Genomic DNA, 26403 nt, shown 5'->3' on the forward strand with positions numbered 1-26403 from the left:
GTTAACTAGCTGTAAGTAGCTCAGTAGGAGAATGACTCCCATTGGAGTCAGCACGGCTGCTCCTAGCGTTTGGGGATGGGAACAACTAATGTGCGGGGGTGGGTGTTGTGTCTCTCTTTTTTTTCTCCTCCTCCTCCCCATAGTGCGGTGGGTCGATCAAATTTTTTGATCATCATGTAAATGACCGGTACTAACTTGCATAATTCTGGATCCTGTATTAGATTTCTTAGTTGGAATGTTAAAGGTGTAAATAACCCAGTTAAGCGCTCAAGGATATTTTCTCATTTAAAGCGTTTTGACGTTGATATAGGGTTCCTCCAGGAAACCCACTTGCGTGATAGGGATCAAATAAACCTGAGATGTCCATGGGTTGGAGATATTTTTCACTCAAATTTTAATTCCAGGGCAAGAGGAGTGGCGATTTTGGTCCGCAAAAACATTTAATTAACTGTTTCTAAAATGATAAGTGATAAAAATGGTTGGTACGTGATTGTTGCTGGCACTCTATACCACAACCCAGTTTTATTGGTGAATATTTATGCTCCGAATTTCGACGACCCAAATGTTATGAATAAATTGTTTAGCAACTTACCTTTCTTGGACACACACCTTTTGATAGTGGGAGGTGACTTAAATTCTGTTATTGATCCTTCCCTGGATCGCTCGTATTCGCACACCCTAACACAATCCCGTATGGCCAAGTCAGTTTCCGACCTTGTGCTCGGGAATGGTTTGGTCGACCCTTGGAGGGTTTGCAACCCTCAAGCCAAAGATTTTTCTTTCTTTTCTCATGCACACCAATCCTATTCTCGTATTGATTACTTTTTTATTGACAACTCTCTTCTTCCTAAAGTTACTTCTTCTGCATATCATTCGATTGTTATTTCAGACCACGCCCCTCTAACTTTAGACATAAAATTCCTTGACCGGCCGCGCTTTTTTTCGCCCTGGAGGCTTAATCGTCTGCTTTTGTCTGAGGAGGCATTTAATGTGTTTATTTCATCTTCATTAAATGATTTTATTACGTTGAATAAAAACGACTCCGTCACTTTTTCAATTTTATGGGAGTCTTTGAAGGCTTATATTCGTGGACAAATTATTTCATATTCAGCATATTCAGTGAAAATTCGCAAGGCAGAAGTACAAGAGCTTACAGCAAAAATTTTGGACACAGACAGACTAAATTCTGTGAATCCAACCCCTGATTTGTTGAAACAGAGACTTGACTTACAGGCAGAGCTTGATTTTTTAACAACAGCGGATGCAGAACGACTTATACAACGTTCTCGAAGTACCTATTATGAATATGGCGATAAATCGAGCAGATTACTAGCCCATCAGTTAAAAAGACAATCTACTTCTCGATTGATTCCTCAAGTTAGAGACTCAACAGGCTCACTCACATCTGACCCAGCTGTTATTAATACCATTTTTAAATCCTATTACTCCTCTCTTTATCAATCAGAATTTCCATCTGAGGCAGCAGCAATGAATTCTTTTTTTGATAAGCTTAATCTTACTTCGCAAGAAATTACAGCTGCCATTAGATCGATGCAAAGTAACAAAGCCCCAGGTCCCGACGGATTTTGTGTTGAGTTTTATAAAAGATTTGTGGATAAATTAACGCCTCTTCTCATTTCAATGTACAATGAATCTCTTGAACTTGGTTTACTGCCCCCGACTCTGACCCAGGCCTCCATAACCCTACTTTTAAAGAAGGACCCTGCTTCTTGTGCCTCTTATAGGCCCCTGTCTTTGTTAAATGTTGATGTCAAGATTTTAGCCAAAGTCCTGGCCATGCGCCTTGAGAAGATTCTTCCTACTATTATTTCGGGAGAACAAAATGGTTTTATCAAAGGGCGTCAGCTGTTTTATAATATCCGCACTCTCTTAGATGTAATTTTTTCTGTAAATTCTTCCTTAGTCCCTGAAGTGGTCATCTCAACTGATGCAGAGAAAGCAGTTTGCGGTACTTAATAAATTCGGATTAGGTAATAGATTTATATCCTGGATTTGCCTTCTCTACACTTCACCCCAGGCTAGTATTCACACAAACGATACTTATTCTGAATATTTTACACTTTCACGTGGTACCAGACAAGGATGTTCTCTATCCACACTACTTTTCGCTCTGGCCTCTGTCAATTGCATTAAAATCCCTCCCTATTTACCGCGGGGTTTCTCGGTCTATTGAACTTAAAATGTCACTTTATGCAGATGACCTGCTCCTTTATGTCTCAGACCCACTGTCTAGTATAGCATCTATTTTGGACTTATTTCAAAGGTTTGGCTCCTTCTCCGGCTATAAAGTTAATTTTTTTTAAAGTGAATGTTATCCCATAAACCAATCTGCATTATCACTTAAACAATCCGACATTCCTTTTAAATTTAGTGTGACGGGATTCAGGTATCTGGGGATTAATTTCACCCGCACTCAACCTTCACTTTTTGCTTCTAATTTCTCCCCCTTGTTGGCCCAGGTCAAGGCTGATTTACAGAGGTGGAACTCCTTGCCTTTGTCTTTGATAGGTAGAATTAATGTAATAAAAATGTCTGTGCTGCCAAAATTAATTTTTTTATTTCAATGTGCACCTGTATTTCTAACCAAAACATTTTTCAAATCACTTGACCAATGTATTTCTACCTTTTTGTGGTGAGTTAGGGTTTGGACTTGGTGGGGGATTGGCATTACCAAATTTTTTGTTTTATTATTGGTCAGCACATATTCAAAAGGTGATTTGTTGGCTTAAATCTTCAGATTTGCTGTGGTGCAAGTTGGAGGCTCAATCTCTATCCTCATCTTCTTTACTGGCTCTGTTTTCCTCCTCCCTGCCACTAAATCCTTCTAGTTTTACAACTAGTCCTGTGGTGCTGTCCACCCTCAAAGTCTGGTTTCAGTTTAGACAGCATTTTAAATTTGTGTCTCCATCCACTCTCACACCTGTCGTCAAAAATCATATGTTTCCTCCATCACTTACTGACAATGTGTTTAAGAGCTGGCAGAGCCAAGGCATTACGTGTTTCAGGGATCTTTATAAAGATGGTGTTTTCTCAAAATTTTCAGACCTTATAGATTTTAATTTACCAGCTTCTCATCTGTTTGGCTATTTTCAGATCAGACACTGTACGTTTTATCACTAAAACCCAGCCGGAAAGCTTTAATATCTAAAATATACTTCCAGTTATGGCCACTTGGTTTCCAAACCTCGCATTGCTTGGGAACAGGAGTTGGGTGTTGAGTTTACAGATCTGTTGTGGGATGAGGCCATCAATAATATACGTTCGAGCACACCCTGTGCTAGGCTGGGATTAATACAATTTAAAGTTCTGCACAGAGTTCATTTATTATCCCGAATATACCCTAATGTTACAGATCAATGTGATAAATGTCAGGCTCCATCCTGTACTCTAAGCCATATGTTCTTTTCATGTCCGAGCTTATAGAAATTCTGGAACGACTACTCCACAATTATGTCACAAGTTCTGGGGAAATGCATTAAAATGGGTCCAATCTTTGCTATATTTGGCCTTTCTGTTGATTCTTCTAATTTAAACCGCCTACAGTCAGATATAGTGTCCTTTACATCTCTGTTACCAAGACGATGTATTTTATTCCTTTGGAAATCCCCAAAACCACCTTCAATTGCCTGCTGGCTTAGAGATGTTTTATATTTTGTTAAATCTGAAAAGATGACGTTCTCTGTGACACTGCTCAGTTTGTTTGTAAATGGAAACCTTTGACAGACTACTTTAACTCTTTGTAAACCTTGCCCCCCGACTGACTCCCCTACATGCTGCCAGTACCCACCGCACCCCCCCCCCTTTTTTTCTTATGTTTTTTAATATATATATATATATATATTTTTTTTTTTTTCTTAATTATTATTATTATTATTGTTTTATTAGCATTATTCGTGAAGGTAACCAATACAAATGCCACGGTTTTCTGCATTCTTGTAACCCAATCAACCATTCATCACAGTTAACCACTTGGATGTGAGACTTCACTTGGGTTAATTTATGTCAAATTTGTATTTTGATTTTATTTATTATGTTTGTGTTTTTATTATTTAATTTTTTGTTATTGTTTTTTGTACTATTGTATTAATATATATACATTACTATTATATTTCCTGTTAGAGACACTGTTCTTGTTGTATGGCTTTTGTTTCAGGGCCTTGAGTTTTATGTTCATTGTAAAAGAAAAAAATGATGGGAAATATGTGTATTATGTATAATTTTTTGTATACCATTGTATTCCCACATGAAAAAAGATTATAAAAAAAAAAAAAGAGTTGAATGCACATGAGGAGGAAGGCGCCGACGCAGCGTTTGGCATGGCTGATTTACTCAAAGAACTGAGAGCTTTTCGCACTGAAACAACCGAAAACTTCGGGACACTGAAAAAAGAAAGGAGTGATGTGAGAGCTGAGCTTAGGGACATCAAGGAAAGAATGGAAACTGCTGAGCAAGGGGTTTCCGACTGCGAGGATAATGAGAGGACGTCACGTTAGTGAAGCTTCACATGTTGCATGTGCAAAAGCAGTTGAAAGAAAAATGCGAGGATTTGAAAAGTTGCTCAAGAAGAAATAACATAAGGATTTATTCAGTGCCGTAGAGAAGTGAGGAAAACAACACGACTGAATCTGTGGTGAAACTGATAAGGGAGGAATTGGACGTCAACACTGAGCTCCTCATTGAGCATGTGCACAGAACACCTGCACCAAAGCAAGGACAGAATCCTCGTCCCTGCTCAATAGTGGTGTGTTTCCAGTTATGTCACAAAACAAAATGTGCTTAGGGCTGCATGGACCAAGAAAATCATCCAGCTGGACAAATCAAGAATCTACTTTGATGAAGACTTCACTCCATCAACGCGGGAAGTACAGGGACGTCCGTAAAGTGCGGAAGATACGGCATCACATCTTGTTTCCAGCCAGACTGAAAATATTCTGTGAGGATGGTAAAATTAAAGTGTTTGACGACTCAACAGCTGCCGCGGAAGACCTGCGTGAATTTGGTATTTCAATGGATTTACCAGCGGAGGTTCCAGATTTGGACACAATGCTTCACGCAACAGCTGGCAGACAATCGGTTCCTACAAGAAGAGGAGACCTGAGACCGAGACGATGGACGCTGTGAAAGCTTTACTGGGACGCAAGAATTTCAATGGAAATACCCGATGAGTATGATAAATAACGTAGATTAAAATCCAAGAACGACGCGCGCGGTGCTCATAAGGTAACGATCAACTTTTTCATCTCTCGCATCACAAACTTTCCGTTGGCTTTGGTTTATGCTACACTGCAAGATTATTTGAGACGATTGACTGGATGATTGATGATGACTGAACAATCCAGAAACCCAATGCTGGGCTCAAACAATAATTGTTCTTTAAAAATACATAATTTTGAAGCAGACCTTGATCCAGAAAAGAATGTTTTATTTAAGTTTGTTTTCTTGTAACTATTACAGCGAGGAAGAAACTGGCTGTAATTTTTCTTTGATACATTTTAATTGCAGAAGTTTATATGCAAACGTAAATAAAATTGATGAATATTTGAATACGTTGAAATATCAGTTTAATGTCATCCCATTTTCTGAGACCTGGTTAAATATAGAAAAGGATGTAGGTTTAAATGGTTATAAGGGAAAAGAGCTGTAGCATTGATCAAACACTTCAATGTAAAATGGTGGAACATACAGTATGTCTGTTGTAATTGAAGGCCTTATGGAATGTGTAGCAGTAGAAATCAAAGTAGTGATGAAACAAAATGTGATCATTGTCTGTGTCTACAAAGCTGAAATATTGAAGAATTTAAAGAGAAGTTTACTGAATTAATTGATTGTAACTCATCAAACAAAACAATGCTGTTATGTGGGGATTTTAATATCAATTTTATAAATCCACACAATCTTACCACAACTAAGGATTAATTAAACAAAATGCACAGTAGATGCTTGTTTCCAGCTATAACTCAGCCCACCACAGTGTCATGCACTACTGCAACGTTAATTGACAATATCTTTTTTTAATGATATTGATATTATCCTTCATAGAGGTTTATTAGTCACAGATCTCAGTGATCACATGTTCATAGTTTGTACTAATGCTAAATCTAAATACATACAGAGGAGGAAATAAACTCATTTAGAAATGATTGGGGAAAGGTGTATGTGCCAGATGTAAATGACTCTTACAATGAATTTGTAAACACTTGTAAATCTCTACAATAAAAATTGCCCACTAAAATAATGTAAAAAGACTAATAAGTTGCCATGGTAACCCCTGGGCTACAAAGGTCATAATAAAGAAAAATAAAATGTACAGAGACTACATGAAATACAGAACCCACATTCTTGACACTAAATACAAAACTTACAAAAGTAAGTTAACAACCATATTGAAATGGGCAGAAAAAGACTATAATAAAAATAAATTAGAAAACAATAAGAACAATTTAAAAGAAACCTGGAAAATTCTAAATAAGGTAATAAGACCAAATGCCCAATCAAAGAAATGACCAGAATATTTTATGCACAATGGCAAACAAATAAATAATGAAGTTGATATAGTTAATGAATTTAATTCCTTCTTTGTGAATGTGGGAGGCAACAATGCAAACACTTCAGACAAACATAATCTCTGACCCCGCCCCCAAAACCAGCCAAACTATCATAAATGACAGTTCTGAAAGTGGAGGGAGTAGAATTCTACAATCAATGTACTTTAACCTTAATAAATTTACAGAAAGTCAGATTTTCACTATTGTACAAAAATGTAAACATAAATCTTCAGTGACTGTGATGAGTTAGACATGATTATAGACAATATACTGTCCTCACTCATCTCATTTTTACACTTTCTTTCAGCATTTTCTCTTAAAAAATGAAAACTGCCAAAATAATACCATTATTCAAAAATGGTGATGATCATGTATTTAATAACTATAGACTAGTGTCATTACTGTCTCAGTTTTCTAAAATCATAGAGAAATGGTTCACACAGAAACTGGACTCATTTTTAGAGACAAATATCTTACTTTTTCAACACCAGTATAGATTCAGATCCAATAGATCAACTTCTCACTCATTTAACAGATGAAATATTAGCAGCAATTGTTAAAAATCAACATATATTTAGTATTTTTTTAGATTTACAGAAAGCATTTGATACTGTAAATCATAAATTATTGTTGTCAAAACTAAATAATGATGGTATAAGAGGGCATGTGTATAAATGGTTAGAAAGTAATCTAAACAACAGACAATAATATGTTCAAATAAACAATCAGAAATCTGAGTGTAAAGCAATTATATCAGGAATTCAGTAATTGGACCAAAACTTTTCATTTTATTTATCAATGATATTTATGAGATCAGCAAAAACATGGATTTTCTTTCATTTGCAGACGACACCACTGTGTACAAAACCAGATCTGATCCAGAAACACTAATCAATAATATGGGAACTGAAATGACAGATTTAAAAACATGGTTTGTATTTAAACTGGAAAAAACTGAAAGTATGATTTTTGGGACAAAAAAAGTAAAGTAAATGTATTGACATATTACATAAAGTAAAGTATACTTTTGATGAAATAGCATTGTTTAGAATTTATACATCTCTATTTGTCCCATATTTCACATATTGTAAACTAGAGATGTAACAATTAATCGTAAGGCAGTTAAAAATCGATTCATAGGTAGATGATGGTGAACTTCTACAGCTCCATCATCCAGTCCATCCTCTGCTCCTCCATCACCATCTGGTACGTTGTCTACAGTCCCATTTTGTAAAATAAATCGTGAATTGAATCGTATCGGGAGTTGAGTGAATCGTTACATCCCTATTGTAATGAGATCTGAGGTAATGCATGCAAAAGTTTTACTGTGATAGTTAGCTGCTGTTATAGTTAGCTGCTGTTATAGTTAGCTGCTGTGATAGTTAGCTGCTGTTATAGTTAGCTGCTGTTATAGTTAGCTGCTGTTATAGTTAGCTGCTGTTATAGTTAGCTGCTGTTATAGTTAGCTGCTGTGATAGCTAGCTGCTGTGATAGTTAGCTGCTGTGATAGTTAGCTGCTGTGATAGTTAGCTGCTGTGATAGTTAGCTGCTGTAATAGTTAGCTGCTGTTATAGTTAGCTGCTGTTATAGTTAGCTGCTGTTATAGTTAGCTGCTGTGATAGTTAGCTGCTGTTATAGTTAGCTGCTGTTATAGTTAGCTGCTGTGATAGTTAGCTGCTGTGATAGTTAGCTGCTGTGATAGTTAGCTGCTGTGATAGTTAGCTGCTGTAATAGTTAGCTGCTGTGATAGTTAGCTGCTGTGATAGTTAGCTGCTGTTATAGTTAGCTGCTGTTATAGTTAGCTGCTGTGATAGTTAGCTGCTGTGATAGTTAGCTGCTGTGATAGTTAGCTGCTGTGATAGTTAGCTGCTGTTATAGTTAGCTGCTGTGATAGTTAGCTGCTGTTATAGTTAGCTGCTGTGATAGTTAGCTGCTGTGATAGTTAGCTGCTGTTATAGTTAGCTGCTGTTATAGTTAGCTGCTGTGATAGTTAGCTGCTGTTATAGTTAGCTGCTGTGATAGTTAGCTGCTGTGATAGTTAGCTGCTGTTATAGTTAGCTGCTGTGATAGTTAGCTGCTGTGATAGTTAGCTGCTGTTGTAGTTAGCTGCTGTTGTAGTTAGCTGCTGTTGTAGTTAGCTGCTGTTATAGTTAGCTGCTGTAATAGTTAGCTGCTGTGATAGTTAGCTGCTGTGATAGTTAGCTGCTGTGATAGTTAGCTGCTGTGATAGTTAGCTGCTGTGATAGTTAGCTGCTGTTATAGTTAGCTGCTGTTATAGTTAGCTGCTGTGATAGTTAGCTGCTGTGATAGTTAGCTGCTGTGATAGTTAGCTGCTGTGATAGTTAGCTGCTGTGATAGTTAGCGGCTGTTATAGTTAGCTGCTGTTATAGTTAGCTGCTGTAATAGTTAGCTGCTGTTATAGTTAGCTGCTGTTATAGTTAGCTGCTGTTGTAGTTAGCTGCTGTTGTAGTTAGCTGCTGTGATAGTTAGCTGCTGTGATAGTTAGCTGCTGTGATAGTTAGCTGCTGTGATAGTTAGCTGCTGTTATAGTTAGCTGCTGTGATAGTTAGCTGCTGTGATAGTTAGCTGCTGTGATAGTTAGCTGCTGTGATAGTTAGCTGCTGTTGTAGTTAGCTGCTGTGATAGTTAGCTGCTGTGACAGTTAGCTGCTGTGATAGTTAGCTGCTGTTGTAGTTAGCTGCTGTGATAGTTAGCTGCTGTGACAGTTAGCTGCTGTGACAGTTAGCTGCTGTGACAGTTAGCTGCTGTGATAGTTAGCTGCTGTTGTAGTTAGCTGCTGTGATAGTTAGCTGCTTTAATCGTTAGCTGCTGTGATAGTTAGCTGCTGTAATTGTTAGCTGCTGTAATCGTTGGCTGCTGTTATAGTTAGCTGCTGTGATAGTTAGCTGCTGTGATAGTTAGCTGCTGTTATAGTTAGCTGCTGTTATAGTTAGCTGCTGTTGTAGTTAGCTGCTGTGATAGTTAGCTGCTGTTGTAGTTAGCTGCTGTGATAGTTAGCTGCTTTAATCGTTAGCTGCTGTAATCCTTAGTTGCTGTTATAGTTAGCTGCTGTAATAGTTAGCTGCTGTGATCGTTAGCTGCTGTTATAGTTAGCTGGTGTTATAGTTAGCTGCTGTTGTAGTTAGCTGCTGTTGTAGTTAGCTGCTGTTGTAGTTAGCTGCTGTGATAGTTAGCTGCTGTTGTAGTTAGCTGCTGTTGTAGTTAGCTGCTGTGATAGTTAGCTGCTGTAATCCTTAGTTGCTGTTATAGTTAGCTGCTGTAATAGTTAGCTGCTGTGATCGTTAGCTGCTGTTATAGTTAGCTGGTGTTATAGTTAGCTGCTGTTGTAGTTAGCTGCTGTTGTAGTTAGCTGCTGTGATAGTTAGCTGCTGTTGTAGTTAGCTGCTGTTGTAGTTAGCTGCTGTGATAGTTAGCTGCTGTGATAGTTAGCTGCTGTTATACTTAGCTGCTGTAATAGTTAGCTGCTGTGATAGTTAGCTGCTGTTGTAGTTAGCTGCTGTGATAGTTAGCTGCTGTGATAGTTAGCTGCTGTGATAGTTAGCTGCTGTGATAGTTAGTTAGCACCAAGATGGTGCGCACTCCTCAGGGTCCAGTGTTGGGTCCTTTATTGTTCATTTTCAGGGATGCACCGAATATTCGGTGGCTGAAAATATTCAGATGAATATTGCAAAAAAAGCCACATTTGGTTCAGTGAGTTAAAAGCTAGGCCAAATAGTAGCGTGTGACGCAATGATGCAATCAAACAACGTGCGGTGATTTTGAGTCGGAAAAATGAGTGCGTGTTGCTGCAGGAGCAGAGCAGCAGCAGTAGCTCCTCCGTTTCGCACACAAACACAGCCAGACTCTCTCCTTTCCGCTTACTGCTCTCCGTCGTCCGTCACCGAGTCGGTTGTTAGCGCTGTGAGCCATGAATCCGTAAACATCCCGATCGTTTCTTCCTCATTTTACAAGCTATGTCGGGTCTCGCTCTATAGGCTGGTGTAGCATTAGCATGAAGTGCTAACAGCTGATGTGTGTAAACAATGGCTCCAAGCAGTGACTCCCAACACGACCAGCAGCAGAAAAAGTAGTGCAGTTTGCATTTACATATATGGTAATAAAGTATAATATATATTATATATTAAACAGCAGTGTTTGTTTTAGCTGTTAGATAGTTGGAGAGGGAGGAGCTAATATTCTAGGAGGCGTGTTAGGTGACGTCACCTGCCAAAGTGGGTAAAATCCAACTGTTCCATTTAAAGCTGACTTTTTAAATGTGTAATAACAAGAGAGGAAACATAACTTTTTACACTTTGTTCCTCTGAATGAGACTAAATGATGTTTATCACTGTAGATAAACCATTAGAATGTTATTTATTTATCATATCTCACCTTTAATACACTTTAGATTTTTATGGACTATGTTTTGCTTTATTTGAAGGGTTAATATAAATGGTAAACTTTGTTGTACATTTTATGAAAAGCAAAGGCTACTGGAATATTTAAAAAGTGTCAGAATATTTAATAAACATTTAATTTCTCTAAAAAATGTCTAAAAATGTATTCTACGCTATTTATGCACTATTATAAAAAATAGTGAAAAACTTAACAATCGCATTCGATATTCGGCCAAGCGTTTATATTTCATTCAGCTTCGGCTTCAGCCACAAATTTCCATTTCGGTGCATCCCTATATATTTTGTTTATAAATCATATTTGTGAATATTGCTGATGAAACTAATGTGTTCTGTTGTGGGGACACTTTAGAAAAACCTTTGAATGACGGAGGAGAAGAGCTGAAAAAGTTGAAGAACTGGTTTGATTCGAATAAACTAACTAAATTTAAACAAAACAAAATGTATAATATTTGTAAACTGTTCAACTTGCTCAACCAAAAATCACCAACTGATGTAGAGATTGAAAGAGTGTCAAATCAAATTTCTTGGTGTTATAATAGATTAGAAACTTTGCTGGAAATCACACATTGACTACATCAAAGGAAAAATATCAAAGTCAGTTGCAATTTTATATGAGGTGAAATATCTTTTAAATACATCTTCATTATACATTTTGGACTGCTTCCTCATTCTCCCATACATGAATTACTGTGTGGAGGTGTGGGGGAACACATACAAAACAAATACAGAACCAATCTTCATCCTACAGAAAAGAACAATAAGAATCATAAACTAAACCACCTTGAAAGAACCAACAAACCCATTCTTCACTGAACTTAATACATTAAAATTTAAGGATCTGGTTGACTACAAAACTACCCAAATTATGTACAAAGTTAAAAATCATCAATTAACAAACAGCATCCAAATGTTTTTTTCAAGTGAGACAAGGCAAACATCATTTCCGAGGAAAATATATCATTATAAAATATAACCAGTGAGAACCAATATGAAATTTCACCGTGTCTCAATAAAAGGAGCTAAATTATAGAACAACTGCAGTGATGAATTGAAATCATGTAAAACAATACGCTGGTTTAAACACATCTTTAAAACTGACATTTTAAACAAATACAGAATGAAACAAGGGGGAAATTTGTCGTTGCATTTTGTGGCCAACTATATTCATGACTATGACGTGAACAGTGCTTCAGAGTGAATTTGAGTGAAATATTTTGAGAAGGAATAAGGGGTAAGACGAGATACATATTTTTTACTTCTTCCTACACCCTTTTCGACCAGAATCTGGTTTTGAAAGGATGAACGGTTGTAGAAAAATGTTGTAATAGCTATTTGCAATTGCTTACTATTATAGATTTTTATATTTTTGTTTTTATATATATATATATATATATGTATGTTTTTTGTTTAGTTTGTTTTCTCTTTTTCCTCATTCAAGTTTGAAATAAACTATTAAACAATCTACAGACCACAGGCACCTTAACCCAGCTCCTCAGTCACCATCAGAGATAGACATTTTATTACTGAACGCCAACAAGGAAATTACCGATCTATAGAGATTTGTCAGCTTTCCAACTTGCTAAAAAAGAAAGATGAGCTATTCACCAAGTACAGTGGGGCAAAAAAGTATTTAGTCAGCCACCAATTGTGCAAGTTCTCCCACTTAAAATGATGACAGAGGTCTGTAATTTTCATCATAGGTTCACTTCAACTGTGAGAGACAGAATGTGAAAAAAAAATCCAGGAATTCACATTGTAGGATTTTTAAAGAATTTATTTGTAAATTATGGTTATGGAATGGTTTTTCTCAACAGAGAGTAGCTCTCAATGTCTAACGACAGAGTAAATAGATGATCTTATCAACAGTGCAATGTTGTCACTGCACACAGCTCTGGATGCTGTTGCTGCGCTAAAAAAGACGATATGTCATAAAAAGGTCGCCGCCTGGTATAATTCTGAAATGCGTCTTCTAAAACAGGCATCGCGAAAACTGGAAAGGAAGTGGTTCTCTTAAAACATGGTAGAAGTTCATATAGAAAGAAAGAGTTTAACTTGTAAAAAAAAAAAAAAAGCTCTTTGCAAAGCTAGAACCTCTTATTATGCAACTTTAACAGAGGAAAACAAGAACAATCCTGTGTTTCTATTCAACACTGTAGCCACGCCCACTAAAAGCCACAGCTCTGTTAAACCCTCTATTCCTGTCAACCTGAGCAGTGACGACTTCATCAACTTCTTTACTGATAAAATTCTAACAATTAGAAATCAGAATCAGAATCAACTTTATTGGCCATGTAATGCATGTTATACACACTGTGCTCTCTCTAATAATGTAAACATTAAATAATAACAATCAACTAGAAAAAATATAAACAGTAATTAGACTAATATGTGCAAAACTAAATAAAATAATATAACAAGATAATATAATATAATAAAAATAATAATAATAATACAATAATAATAATAATAATAATAATAATAATGAGATAATAGTGCAGTAGTGCAGAGATAAGTAGTGCAGGTGAACATTTAAATTAAATAGTATACGTTTATGTAAGCTAATGTCCCCCCTGCAGGAGTGCTCAATAATATCTTAAACAAAGCAGACCTGTTAGTGTCCTATCATCCAGGTAGATCACTCTGCTCTCAGTCTGATGGTCTTCTGGAAGTTCCTAAAGTATCTAGAAGTAGAACAGGAGGCAGAGCATTCAGCCACCAGTCTCCTCCCCTTTGGAACCAGCTCCCAGTCTTACTACAGGAGGCTGCTACTCTCTACACCTTTAAGGCTAAACTCTAAACCTACTTATTTACTAAAGCATATACTGTATAATAGCGTTAACATAAACACTAGGAACAAAGATCTAAACCTAAAAATAGGAACTAAGAACTAAGATTATTTAGTAGAACACCAACATTATAAACATGATCCACCATCTACACACATAGCTCTAATGGCTGTAATGAGATGATGTCCAGTCAGACACAGTTGTACCAGGTTGTAGACCAACCCCCCACTTCTGTTGTATAACCATCATACTGCTCACACTGATATAAACCACATAGATCATTCTAGTTCCACTCACACATAGTTTAGCACCAGGTGTTGCAACACATGATGACCTGATAATAATGTATCATATTTTTCTGCAGTCAGTGTCTTCTCCTCGTCCTTCTCTCTCTGCTCTGTTTCAGGTGAAGCTGATGATGTCACTTCCTGATCTGTGGTTCACGGCTCTAGTCTGGAACACTCTGATGTTCTATCTCTCTATCCTGTTCTGTTGGTCCTTCTGTCCACTAACCACAACCAGTCCACGCAGATGGCTGCCACCTCTGAACCTGGTTCTAACAGAGATTTATTCCTGTTAAAAGGGAGTCGTTTATTCCCACTGTCACTAAGTACTTGTTCATGTGGATCTTGTTCAGATTTTCCTTTTCATTATGAATTTTAAATTTTGAAAGTGCATTGAGATGACTTTGTTGTAATTGGCGCTATATAAATAAAGTTGAATTGAATAGAGCAGGTATTACACTTTAAATGTAGAGCTCTAGGGCTTCCGGTGACGTCATGACCAAAGAAACAGCTTGAAACCTTTGCTCCGGGGAAAGACCGAAAAACTAGCCAACATAGCACGCGCTTCCTGTTATAATCGATGTGAGACACTACCAAAGATGTCTACAACTCGACGACAAACTGAAAACAAAAATAAGAGCGGTAAAAAAGACAGCAAACACGATCCCGCAGACGAGGACGCCGCGGACATGAACGAGCCTGAAGACAACATGGCGCCTATACTTCAGGAGTTGCGAAACTTCAGAAAAGAACACTTGGATGCCTCTAAAGACACAAAGGCTGCTCTGACAAGAGTGGAGACGACATTGAAAGATGTGATTGACCGCACGGACCAGCTTGAAAAGCAAATGACCGACGTGCAGCAGAGGGTGAGCGACAACGAGGATACGCTACAACGCCATGAGAGAGCCATTCGCCATCTGCTGTACCTGGATGCCAAACTATCTGCTAAATGTGAGGAGCTTGAGTCGAGGGCAAGGCGAAACAATCTGCGCATATATGGAATAAAAGAAGGAGAAGAAAAAAACGACATGATTCCTTTCATAACCGGAATGCTCCGTACTTCACTGAAGCTGCCCGCGGACATGGAGCTGGGCATTGAGAGGGCACACCGCTCCCTGACGACTAAACCAAAAAAGTCTGCATGCCCTAGATCCATTATTGTCAAGTGTCTGGACTATCGGGTGAAGGAACGGATGCTTCGAGCGGCGTGGAAAAGTCGAGAGGTTATGCACCAGAACCAGAGAGTGTACTTCGACCAGGACTACACCGCGGAGGTGCGGAAGAAACGTAAACAAGTAAGGGATGTGATTAAACGGCTGAAAGAGAAGAAGATAAAGGCGGTGTCGCCATTCCCTGCCCAGCTGAAACTCTACTACGACCATGGACCGAAGACGTTTGCTACACTAACAGCGGCAGCGCCGGCACTCAACGAGCTCGGAATACATGTTAAGGTGGATGAACGGGAAAACATCCGAGACAAGCTTTTGCACAACGCCTGGGCCACTGCATCCAGAAGAGCCACCGGACGCTGGACGTCACCGATCTGCAAAAGTTTGTACGAGATGACGAATAATAAAAGACTGAAAAGTGAACTGCGACAGCAGGAATGTGCACATTGCTTAAACAACTAAAGTTTACTAACAAGGCTAGTTATCGCCAACATAGACTTTACCACTATGACATGGGACTTTCCCCCTCCAAAGGGGAGGTAAGATGACTCTTTTTCTTTTCTTTTTTTGGATTTCTTTATTTGGATTTATGAGAGCGACTGGGAGTGCAGCCTTTTGCTGCAGGACAGTTGCTACGACACTGTGTTAAACCCGGAGGGATTTCGTCACGCACCTCCGTCTCCACGGTAATCGCTTTTAAGGAGGGCTGGTTTGTTCGCGTGAAAGTTGGGAGTCTGTTCATGTTCCTAATTACTGTTCTTTTCCAGGTCAATACTGATCTGAAACTGTTTATTTGTAGGTACATACCCTCTGATATTTGTAATGTGTATGAGAAAGTAATGAGGTACTCCTTTATTAATCTGTGAATCTTTAATGGGAAAGTTGACTGTTGTTACATATAATGTCCATGGCTTAAATCATCCCATAAAAAGAAAATAAATACTGGGCCAGTTAAAGAAATTACAATGATCCATTGCATTACTACAAGAGACTCACTTAAGTGAGCTTGAACACAAAAAGCTTAGACGAGAATGGGTGAACCAAACATATCGTGCATCTTTTGGAAAAAAAAGAGGGGTGGCTATTTTAATCAGTAAATCACTAGCTTTTTCAACAGAGAAGGTAATCAGGGATAAACTTGGCAGGTTTGTTATGGTAATTGGCCGATCAGAAGGGGAAGAAGTGTCTATTTTAAACCTGTACGCTCCAAATGAATATGATGAAAACTTTTTTAAAGATATTGCAAACACCATAGCAGAGAATGCAAAGGGAATAATAATAGTTGGGGGAGATTTTAATGCTGTGCAAGATGGTAAATTGGACAGAACACCATCAGAGGTGGGCCCGCAAAATAGGAAAACAAAAACACTTAATAACATGATAACAGAATTGGGTTTGGGGGATCCATGGAGAGATAATAATCCAAGTAGGAGGGATTTTACCTTCTTCTCTAATGTCCATAATAGCTATTCAAGAATAGACTTCTTTTGCGTCTCTCAGCAACATATGTACAAAGTAAGCGACTGCCAAATAGGAACAATAACACTGAGTGACCATGCATCCGTCATTTTACACCTTGATTTGAATAAGGAGAACGTCTTTAAATATTGGAGGGCAAATGTTTCATTGTTCACCAATACAGAAGTAGTTCAAGAGCTGAAACAAACTTTGATTGATTATTTGGAGATAAATGATAATGGAGAAGTTGACCCACCTATCCTGTGGAGTGGAGCTAAAGCTGTGATAAGAGGAAAAATGATTCAAATATCGTCTAGATTAAAGAAACAGCGCTTAGAGGAACAAATCAAGATTGAAAATAAAATAAAGCTCTTAGAAATTGAACATAAAAATTCAGGATCAAATAATATACTAATAAAACTAAAAGAAGCTAGAAAAGAATTAGATAAAACTGAGATTTACGAGACAAAAATATTATGAAATGGGAAACAGAGCTGGTCGCCTGTTGGGTTTCCAACTTCGCAAAATACAAGCTGATAGAGTAGTACATGATATAGTAGATCCAATTCTTAATAAAAAGGTATACAGACCAAAGGAAATAGCTAATGCATTTGCAAACTTCTATAAAAAGCTATATGAGGAACCAAATCCAATGAATGACAAATTTGGGGAGAAGTGTGATGCCTTTCTTACAAATCTAAACCTTCCTTTATTATCTGCAGGACAAGCATCAAGCATGATCTCAGAGATTACACAGGGTGAAATACGAGAAGCAGTTAAAAAGCTAAAAAACAACAAGTCTCCAGGAACTGATGGGCTTCCTGGAGAATTTTATAAATGTTTTATTGATGTTTTATTGCCATTACTGACTAAGGTTTTTAATACACACTTAAGAATGGTAACATACCTGATTCATGGCCTGAGGCCATAATTTCAGTCATTCATAAAGAAGGAAAGGATGCAGCCCATTGTGAAGGATACAGACCGATTAGCCTGTTATGTAATGATTTAAAATTACTGACTGGCATCTTAGCTGAAAGGATACAAAAACATATAAAGAAACTTATTCACCCAGATCAAACGGGTTTTATCCCAAGCCGGCACATTACCAATAACATAAGAAGAACTTTAAATATTATAACACAAGCCAAAAACAATAAGCAAAATTCAATGCTAATCAGCTTTGATGCACAAAAGGCATTCGATATGGTCAATTGGCAGTTTTTATATAAAACTTTATCAGTTATGGGTTTCCATCCACAGTTCGTGGAATGGATAAAGATTTTATACACAAACCCCAAATCACATGTTAGAGTGAACGGATGCTGCTCGGACTTCTTTTATTTAGAAAGAGGGGTCCGCCAGGGTGATTGCCTCAGTCCACTTTCATTTGCAATTAATATTGAACCCCTTGCAGCATCAATCAGGATGAATAGAAATATTAGGGGCATTGAGGATGGGAATAATAAAGAACATAAGATTTCACTTTTTGCGGACGATATTTTAACATATATCAGCGACCTTGCAACATTATTGACCCCACTGATGAACGCTTTAGAGGATTATGGCAATCTTTCGGGCTATCAAATAAACCAGTCAAAACCAGAAGCAATGATGTTAAAAGGCCAATGGCCCACAAATTCCAGAGATAAAGTTCATTTTCGACTCTCTAATCAAGGATTTAGATATCTTGGAATAATGATTACTCCAAAAGCATCACAATTATTTACAGCTAACTATAGTAAATTGATAGATGAAATTAAAAAAACCACTTTATCCATATGGTCAAATATCAGAAAGACACTAAATCTGATACAAATTCATCATAATTTGGAGTTTCCACCTTCCTCTGGCTGGAAAGGGTCTTATTATGCTGGACCAAATGGTTGAAAGAGGAAGTTTAATGTCTTTTCAGCAACTCCAGCAGAGGTATGACCTGCCAGCCCAAGATTTTTATAAATATCTACAAGTAAGGAATTATTTTGTTAAGCATAATTACATAACCCTGTTACAAACTCCACCCACAAATTTAGAGCAATTTTTTATTCATGTAATAAAGGGGAAGATTAACAGTAGATACATATCTCATGCTTACAAATTACTACAAGAAAATACAGAGAATACACAGGACATTAAGAGAAAATGGGAACTAGAAATGAACATAATAATTAAAGATGATGACTGGGAACGGACATTGCGGGAGGGACACAAAACAAATAGTCCAAGCCTGAGAGAATTTGAGTGGAAAACTAAAATTAGATTTTTTAGAACCCCCTTTGTCACGTCTAGGTTTGGTGGAACCTCTGATCGGTGTTGGAGGGGCTGTGGTCTGGTGGGAGACCATACCCATGTGTTTTGGGACTGTCCAAAATTAACTAACTATTGGAAAGACATACAAGGAGAAATTAAGAATTGTCTCAACATTGAAATCCCATTAGAACCTAATTTAATAATATTGGGATTTTTTCCCAACAACATAAGATTAAATGATATTAAATTTATACTCAAAATACTACTCTTAGTTGCAAGGAAAATGATTACGGTCTCTTGGCTCAAGCCTCAGCCCCCCACTATTACTCAATGGAAGAACAAACTAAAAGAAGTGAATCATATGGAGCAAATAACAGCAAAACTACAAATGAAAGTTGATGTATTCATGGATAAATGGTCCTTAATACAAAGATACATTTCTAATGGCTGATTTGTTTATACTATTCCATGTTGAAAGAAAGAAGGGAAGGAAGATGCACGTGTATGTTTATAAACTGTCTCTTTTCTTCTTTCTTCCCCCACTGTGATGCTGGCTCTACTTTAAAGATATAAGGACTAATGTATGATGTGCCTACATTTTGTCTGATACCACTGGGTTTTCTTTTGTTGTATTTGACCTGTATTGAAGATTTTCAATACAAATAAGTTCAAAAAAAAAAATGTAGAGCTCTAAAACATAGAGTAGATATTATATTTTAAGGTATTAAGTGAGAACTAAAGCTGAATCCTGTGGTTGTGCAGATATGGGACCGGGTGTTTCCTCCTGAGGAATACAGGCCTGAAGGTAAAGATCTCTAGATCTAACCTCATATTACATCTGATTATAGATGTATAGATATGATTATTATAGATGTGAATATCATAGATGTATAGATGTGATTATCATAGATTTTAAAACATAGAATGAGATGTTAATATTCTTTTTTTGTGTGAGCACGTACAAAAGTTGATGAAAGTGCCCGACCCAGAGAACATAATGCAGCTAATTTAGCATAGCGCAGGTGTTTTTGCTCATATGCCTCATCTACAGAATCTTCCCAGGGTACGGTGAGCTCAATGACGTAAACCTTCTTTAGGGAGCAGGACAAGAGCACTAGATCAGGTCTGAAGGTGGTGGTGGCGATCAACAACACCAGTTGTTGACCAATATCCACCAGCATTGCCCAGTCAAGTGTTAAGCACAGCTGACATCTCTCTGCTCCTGGTTGCTTCCGTGGATGGCTGCTGTGGCGTTTTGGTGCGCAGTGTTTTGTCTTGTTTTTGTTGTAAAATCTGCTACTGGGTGCTTTTACACCAGAGAAGAGCTCCTGAACATCAAGGCAACAATCCCTGTGGATTTATATCCTACTTTCATTGCTTCCTCCGTGGATTTACTGGCTATTTTGGTCAAAGGTGCGTTCACCTTTGCTCATTCAGTGAGGCGCCAAAGTAGAGGAAAAAGACCTGGTGCGCTTGTCCAGCGCGGTCGCCACACACTCGGAAATAAAGTGGAAGAACTACAGCTGCTGTTGGGTAGAAACAGAGACTTCTCCTCATCCTCTGTTCTGTGCTTCACGGAAACGTGGCTGTGTGGAGCGGTGCCTGACTCTGCGCTGCAGTCGGCCGGTTTCCAACTTCACAGAGCGGACCGAGACGCGGAGCTCACAGGGAAGACGAAGGGTGGCGAAATCTGCTTTTATGTGAACAGTAACTGGTGTAACGACGTGACAGTGAACCGTCTGCACTGCTCTCCTCACCTGGAATCCTTTATTAGCAAACCCTTCTATTCCCCCGTGAGTTCGCTTCATTCATCCTGGTTGGTGTGTACATCCCACCGTCAGCTGATGTGCAAAAGGCACAGCGCACACTCGCCAACCAGATCTTGTGTGTGGAGGGGACCTACCCTGACTCCTTTCTCATTGTGCTTGGTGACTTTAATAAAGGGTGACCCTGCCTGGGTGACTGATAGCGTCCTTTCTTGTCGGGGGGGCTGGGGTCGCCTCCCTGTAGAGGGCGTTGTATCGTGGTGCCGTGCAAACCTGTGCTGGCCCTGATGTGGGCGCGGGCTTCTGCTCAGTCACTCCCTATTGCGGCGGGGCGGGACGCTTTGGGCCGGCATGCGGCAGGGGTCACCCCCTGGACTGGTAGGGAGTGTGGCTGGTGCCCAGCCGCGTCTGGAGGGTGGAGATGCCGCCGTGCTCCATGGGGCCGACATGGTTTGGGGGTGCCGCGGGGTGGGTCTCCTACAGTGCTGCTCGGCGCATCCCTGGGATCCGCTGTGCCGCGTGCCCATCTGCGCCATCTACCCTCTCCGGTGGCCCGCCATGTGGTTGGGCCGGGCTCACACCAGACAGGCCTCCTAAATGAACACTTCACTTCACTCCCAGCTGGTCTGGCTCATTCACTTGGTGGACCACACACCCAGAGACAGAGCCAGGTACAGAGAGTCGAAGTACACGTTTGAAAAGGAGGTGAGAAAAGCCAAACGTTTGTACTCAGAGAAGCTACAACGCCAGTTTTCTGCTAATGACTGCTTCTGTCTGGAGGGGGCTCAGGTGAATAACAAACTAACCCTAACCTAACCCCCCCCCCCCCCCCCCAAATCACAGCAGGAGCCTCACCACAGCTAGGGTTAACCCTAGCTCTAACCCTCTTCAGGAGACAAAACCCCTGTAATGCTTGTGGACCTGACTCTGTCTCTCCTTCCACCTTAAAGCACTGTGCTGATCAGCTGTCTCCAGTGTTCACAGACATTTTTAACACTTCACTGGAGACATGCACCGTACCAGCCTGTTTTAAGGCCTCCACCATCGTTCCTGTCCCCAAAAAGCTGAGGACCACATTCAAAGACTACAGACCCGTCGCTCTGACATCTGTGGTCATGAAGTCCTTTGAACGCCTCATGCTCTCCCACATCAAGGACATCACTGACCCCCACCTGGACCCCCTGCAGTTCACCTATAGATCCAACAGGTCTGTAGACGATGCTGTAAACCTTGCTCTCCACTTCATCCTCCAGCACCTGGACTCTCTAGGCTCCTACGCCAGGATCCTGTTTGTGGACTTCAGCTCTGCTTTTAATACAATAATCCCAGCTCTCCTTCAGGACAAGCTTTCCCAGCAGACTTCAAGAAGAACCCAGCCCCCCTCACCCCCCTCACCCTGGGAGACTCTACAGTGAGCTCTGTGGAGTACTTCTGCTTCCTGGGGACCTTCATCACCCAGAATCTCAAGTGGAAGCTGAACATCAGCTCCCTCATCAAAAAAGCTCAGCAGAGGATGTACTTCCTGTGGCAGCTGAAGAAGTTCAGTGTTCCAACAAAGATGATGGTGAACTTCTACAGCTCCATCATCCAGTCCATCCTCTGCTCCTCCATCACCATCTGGTACGCTGCAGCTACGGCCAAGGACAAGGCCAGACTGCAGCGTATCATCCACTCTGCAGAGAAGGTCATCGGCTGCAATCTGCCCTCCCTCCAGGACTCTGAGGCGTGCAGGAAAGACTCCTCCCACCCCAGTCGCAAACTGTTTCAATCTCAATCCCCCACAGTGTCTTCATGTCTGAGCTGATGTTGCCTCCTCCACTGCTGTTGCTGAAGTCCATTTGTGCCCAGTTGCCAAGATTGGTGCGTTGTTTCTCACCACTTTGTCTTTGGATTCGTTCAGTGTCATCTGTAGTCATGTTTTAGCGCACTTGGACTCCCCAGTGAGACTGGTGAGGGGCAACTTGAGGACACCATCTCCATAGAGGCCTATGTTGGTGAGGCATCGCGGAACTCCAAGCCACTTTTTAATGTCCGCTGTGACTCCTTTTTCCAGCTTCTCTACCGTTGAGATGTGGACCTCATACGCTGCAAGGGGCCACAACAACCAGGGTAGGACACTAAATTGAAGGCACCAAATTTTGAACTTCCCAGTAGGGATGCACCGATTGCAATTTTCTGGCCGATCACGATTTTTTTCCATAACTGACATTAAACACCTTGAATATTCCAATGTTATTTTATTGTAAAACATTGAACAATACCTGTGAAACAATACAAATGTGTTGTTCTAACTACACATGAGGTCGTTATCTCAAATATAAATTAAAAGTATAGAACATTACTGTCCAAAATACTAAATTATATCTGTTTCTTTGGTCTTTGATTTTTCACCTTTTAAAAACTAAATAAACGTGTCCATCAGGTTCCACTGCAGACCTGTTTACAGCTCTTTGACTAAAATAAAGTGCACAGTCAGCAGTATTTAGTTTAACAAATAAAGAAAATCACAGGGTTTGGGGTAGATGATATATTATTAATAATAATCTACAGAACAAACTAACAAATAATTTTAAATGACCAATAAGGTGTCCTGAGTTTTAAATTTCCTTGTAGAGCAAAAATAAACCATGTCCAAATGCAGCAGCTTTGTGGATATTTAAATCCATTATTATTAAATATTATTCTAAAAATAACAGCATTGCAACAGCTGACAGGATAAAAGCTAAATAAATAAATAATAATAATGTGCATCGTGTGTAACATTTTTATATGTTAACGTGTAATGTCAGAATGAACATGACTCAGGTTAGTTGTTTTATTATTACAGTCATTTATACATTAGTGGAAGGTTTTTATTCATGTACAAAACCATGAACTCTATAATTTTCCTCATACGTAGTAACTTTGATCTTTTCACTGATCAACCCTCTCAGCGGACAACTGGCTCTGTTTACCGATAGCATTAGCTTGAGTTCAAGCTTCAAATGCTGCACATTGAGCGATGTGGTGGTTTATTAAATGGTAAATCACGTAGCGGTTTGTTTGCAGCTCCACGAAGGATTATTTAAGTTACAGGAAGTACAAATTGCGATCTTTTGCTGTCTTTTTTGTGTAAAACTGCCGACATGCTAAGCTAACAGCTGATCCGGCTGTTGTTGTTATCCTGTGTTATAGAGGCATGTGCAGTACACAGGGACACATGAGCTGGTGGGCGGGTCTGTCAGTCATCTCACAGCAGAACGGGACAGTGATCTTCATATGGGCCCAACTGATGTTCTCCTCCAGTTTCCTGAGCAACCACCTGGTGCATGGGATGGTGGTGGTCAGGGTGGTGATGTCATGCCTATAGGCTCTGGGGGGAGGAAGGCTGGGCCATGATGCCTACTTCCAGGCACTGCCATAAGGTGGTGAACTCAGGGGTTGAGAAGCAGAACTGTAAGTCTTGAAAGTAGGCTTTAACTAGGGCTGTGATGTTGTTTAGAATGTGGAAGAACCTGAAAGCAGTCCTAAGGAGCTTTTACCACTTGGATCTGTTGCCAGATCATGCTAGAATGTTCCAGGCAGCCAACAAAGCTTGATACCCCTGCCTTCTGTACAGTTGTATAGATGTACTCATTTTTTTGCAGGTACTTGGCAATTCTCTGTGCAATGACACTGAAAAACACTTTACCCTCCACATTAAATAAGGAGATTGGGCAGAACTGGCTGATGTTTTTTTCATCTGTCTCCTTCGGGATCAAGACTCCACCTGCCCTACGTCACATTTTGGGTATAGTTCTCTTCTGCCATACTGTCCTCATGAGCCTCCAGAGAATACTCAAAACATCTGGAGTGTAGTTATTTACTTCGTATGGGATTCCATTTTGTCCATGGGGTAATGCTGTTCTTGCCCGATGAACTATGCTTTTCACCTCTTTCCAGGTTGGAGGGTCAATCTCAAATTAATGTTCTGGGGGTTGTAACCTTTTTAGTATCTTTCACTTTTTTAACCCCAAACCGTTCTACCTTATACTGGTAGATGATGTCTCCCATTTTCTACAACCTTTTTTCCACTGTGCATCGAAGTTGCTCAAGGGTCTGTGTCAGGTCAGTATTCACCTTTTCCCACATTATCTTGTTAGCAACACAGGGCCACTTCACATGTAGTCTGCGCCCTGGGGCCCTCCTTTCAACTGCAGGTCTGGGAGGTTGGACGAGTTCCACCACTGATTCTGTGCTTTTCATTTTCATGACATTGGTGCTGATGCACTGCAAGCTATGGTTTGTGTCCAGTTGCTGTGCTTCACTTGACTGATTTGATCCGTTTTGCAGAAAGTAGTCAATGTGAGGCCCTTGTCTCTCTTTGCTCAAACACCTTTTCTTTCCCTGGTGAATCCTCAACCCACAGTGAGATGTATATATTTATAGATGTGATTATTATAGATGTATAGATGTGATTTTCATAGATGTGATCTGTTCATGTGTTGTCAGCCTGTGATGTCACACCATGGCCTCCTCACCACAGTCGCCTACAAACTGGGTAAAAACTCTCCTGCCTGCTACGCCCTGGAAGTAGGTCAAAGGTCACGTGTCCACTGCCCCTGAGGATGTCTGTCAATCGTCTTCTTCTTCTTCTCAGGGCTCAGTGGCCATTGCAGGAGCAGTTGTTCAGTGGCTGAAGGACAACATGGGCATCGTGCAGTCGTCCTCAGAGATAGGTACAAGTACAAGTATATTACTACAAACTGAGCAAACGAAGCAGTTACTCATCATGTCCTGTGGTCCTGCGCTGTATCCGTGGTCCTGTGTCCTGTCCCGTGTCATGTCTTGTCAGAGAGTCTGGCTGCAGCAGCAGGAACCTCCCACGGCTGTTATTTTGTCCCGGCCTTCTCTGGACTCTACGCCCCGTACTGGGAGCCCAGTGCTAGAGGGTGAGTACTTAGTGGTCCAGGAGGACAAGGAGTTTTACTGGGAACCCAACAGCAGCAATTCTAACACCTTGTTGTGTTTTCCAGCATCATCTGTGGCCTCACCCAGTTCACCAACAGGAAACATTTGGCCTTTGCTGCCCTGGAAGCCGTTTGTTTCCAGACCAGAGAGGTGAGACATTCTATCTCTGACAGGAAGTGATTCACGGACAGGAAGTGAACTGTGTGCTGTGTGTCAGATCCTAGACGCCATGAACCAGGACAGTGGAGTTCCTCTGACTCAGCTCCAGGTGGACGGAGGCATGACGTCCAACAGGTTACTGATGCAGCTTCAGGCGGACATCCTCTGCATGGCCATAGGTAGGAAAACCTCTGTAGGGCGATAGGTAGGAGAACCTCTGTTGGTAAGAGAACCTCTGTAAGGCAATAGGTAGGAAAACCTCTGTAGGTAGAACCCAGCGTTAGGTTAAGGAAGAGGGACTAAAATCTTTAGGTTCCCAGTATGAGTCTTGTCTGAATCCGTTGGTGTCCCAGAGGAAGAGTTCATGTTGAACTTATTCTGTTATTGGTTCCAGTGAGACCCATCATGTCTGAGACCACAGCTTTAGGAGCAGCGATGGCAGCAGGAGCAGCTGAAGGAGTTGATGTTTGGAACCTGAACCTCAGTCAATCTGGACCTGTTCTGACCCAGACCTACAGCCCTCAGATCAACCTGGAAGGTACCGACAATAGTACACACACACAGTTGATAGTCAAACTTTGAAGGACTAAATAAACATAAACTAATCTCTAATAA

The 26403-nt window shown here is 39.9% G+C and overlaps 1 protein-coding gene across 3 annotated transcripts in view; it reads left to right on the forward strand.

Moving 5' to 3' along the window:
* LOC114455235 (glycerol kinase-like) overlaps positions 1–26403 on the forward strand; it is a 71230-nt gene that overhangs the window by 36708 nt on the left and 8119 nt on the right. For 2 of the 3 annotated variants that reach the window (XM_028436335.1, XM_028436336.1), the window contains exons 11-17: positions 19697–19739; positions 25171–25251; positions 25319–25397; positions 25514–25610; positions 25695–25779; positions 25847–25967; positions 26183–26326. In XM_028436335.1, coding sequence (XP_028292136.1) covers positions 19697–19739; positions 25171–25251; positions 25319–25397; positions 25514–25610; positions 25695–25779; positions 25847–25967; positions 26183–26326 — 650 coding nt within the window. The remainder of the gene's footprint in view (positions 1–19696; positions 19740–25170; positions 25252–25318; positions 25398–25513; positions 25611–25694; positions 25780–25846; positions 25968–26182; positions 26327–26403) is intronic. The other variant, XM_028436337.1, reaches the window with a different exon arrangement.

This window comes from Gouania willdenowi, chromosome 21 (assembly GCF_900634775.1).
Source record: "Gouania willdenowi chromosome 21, fGouWil2.1, whole genome shotgun sequence".
Classification (NCBI taxonomy): Eukaryota; Metazoa; Chordata; class Actinopteri; order Blenniiformes; family Gobiesocidae; genus Gouania; species Gouania willdenowi.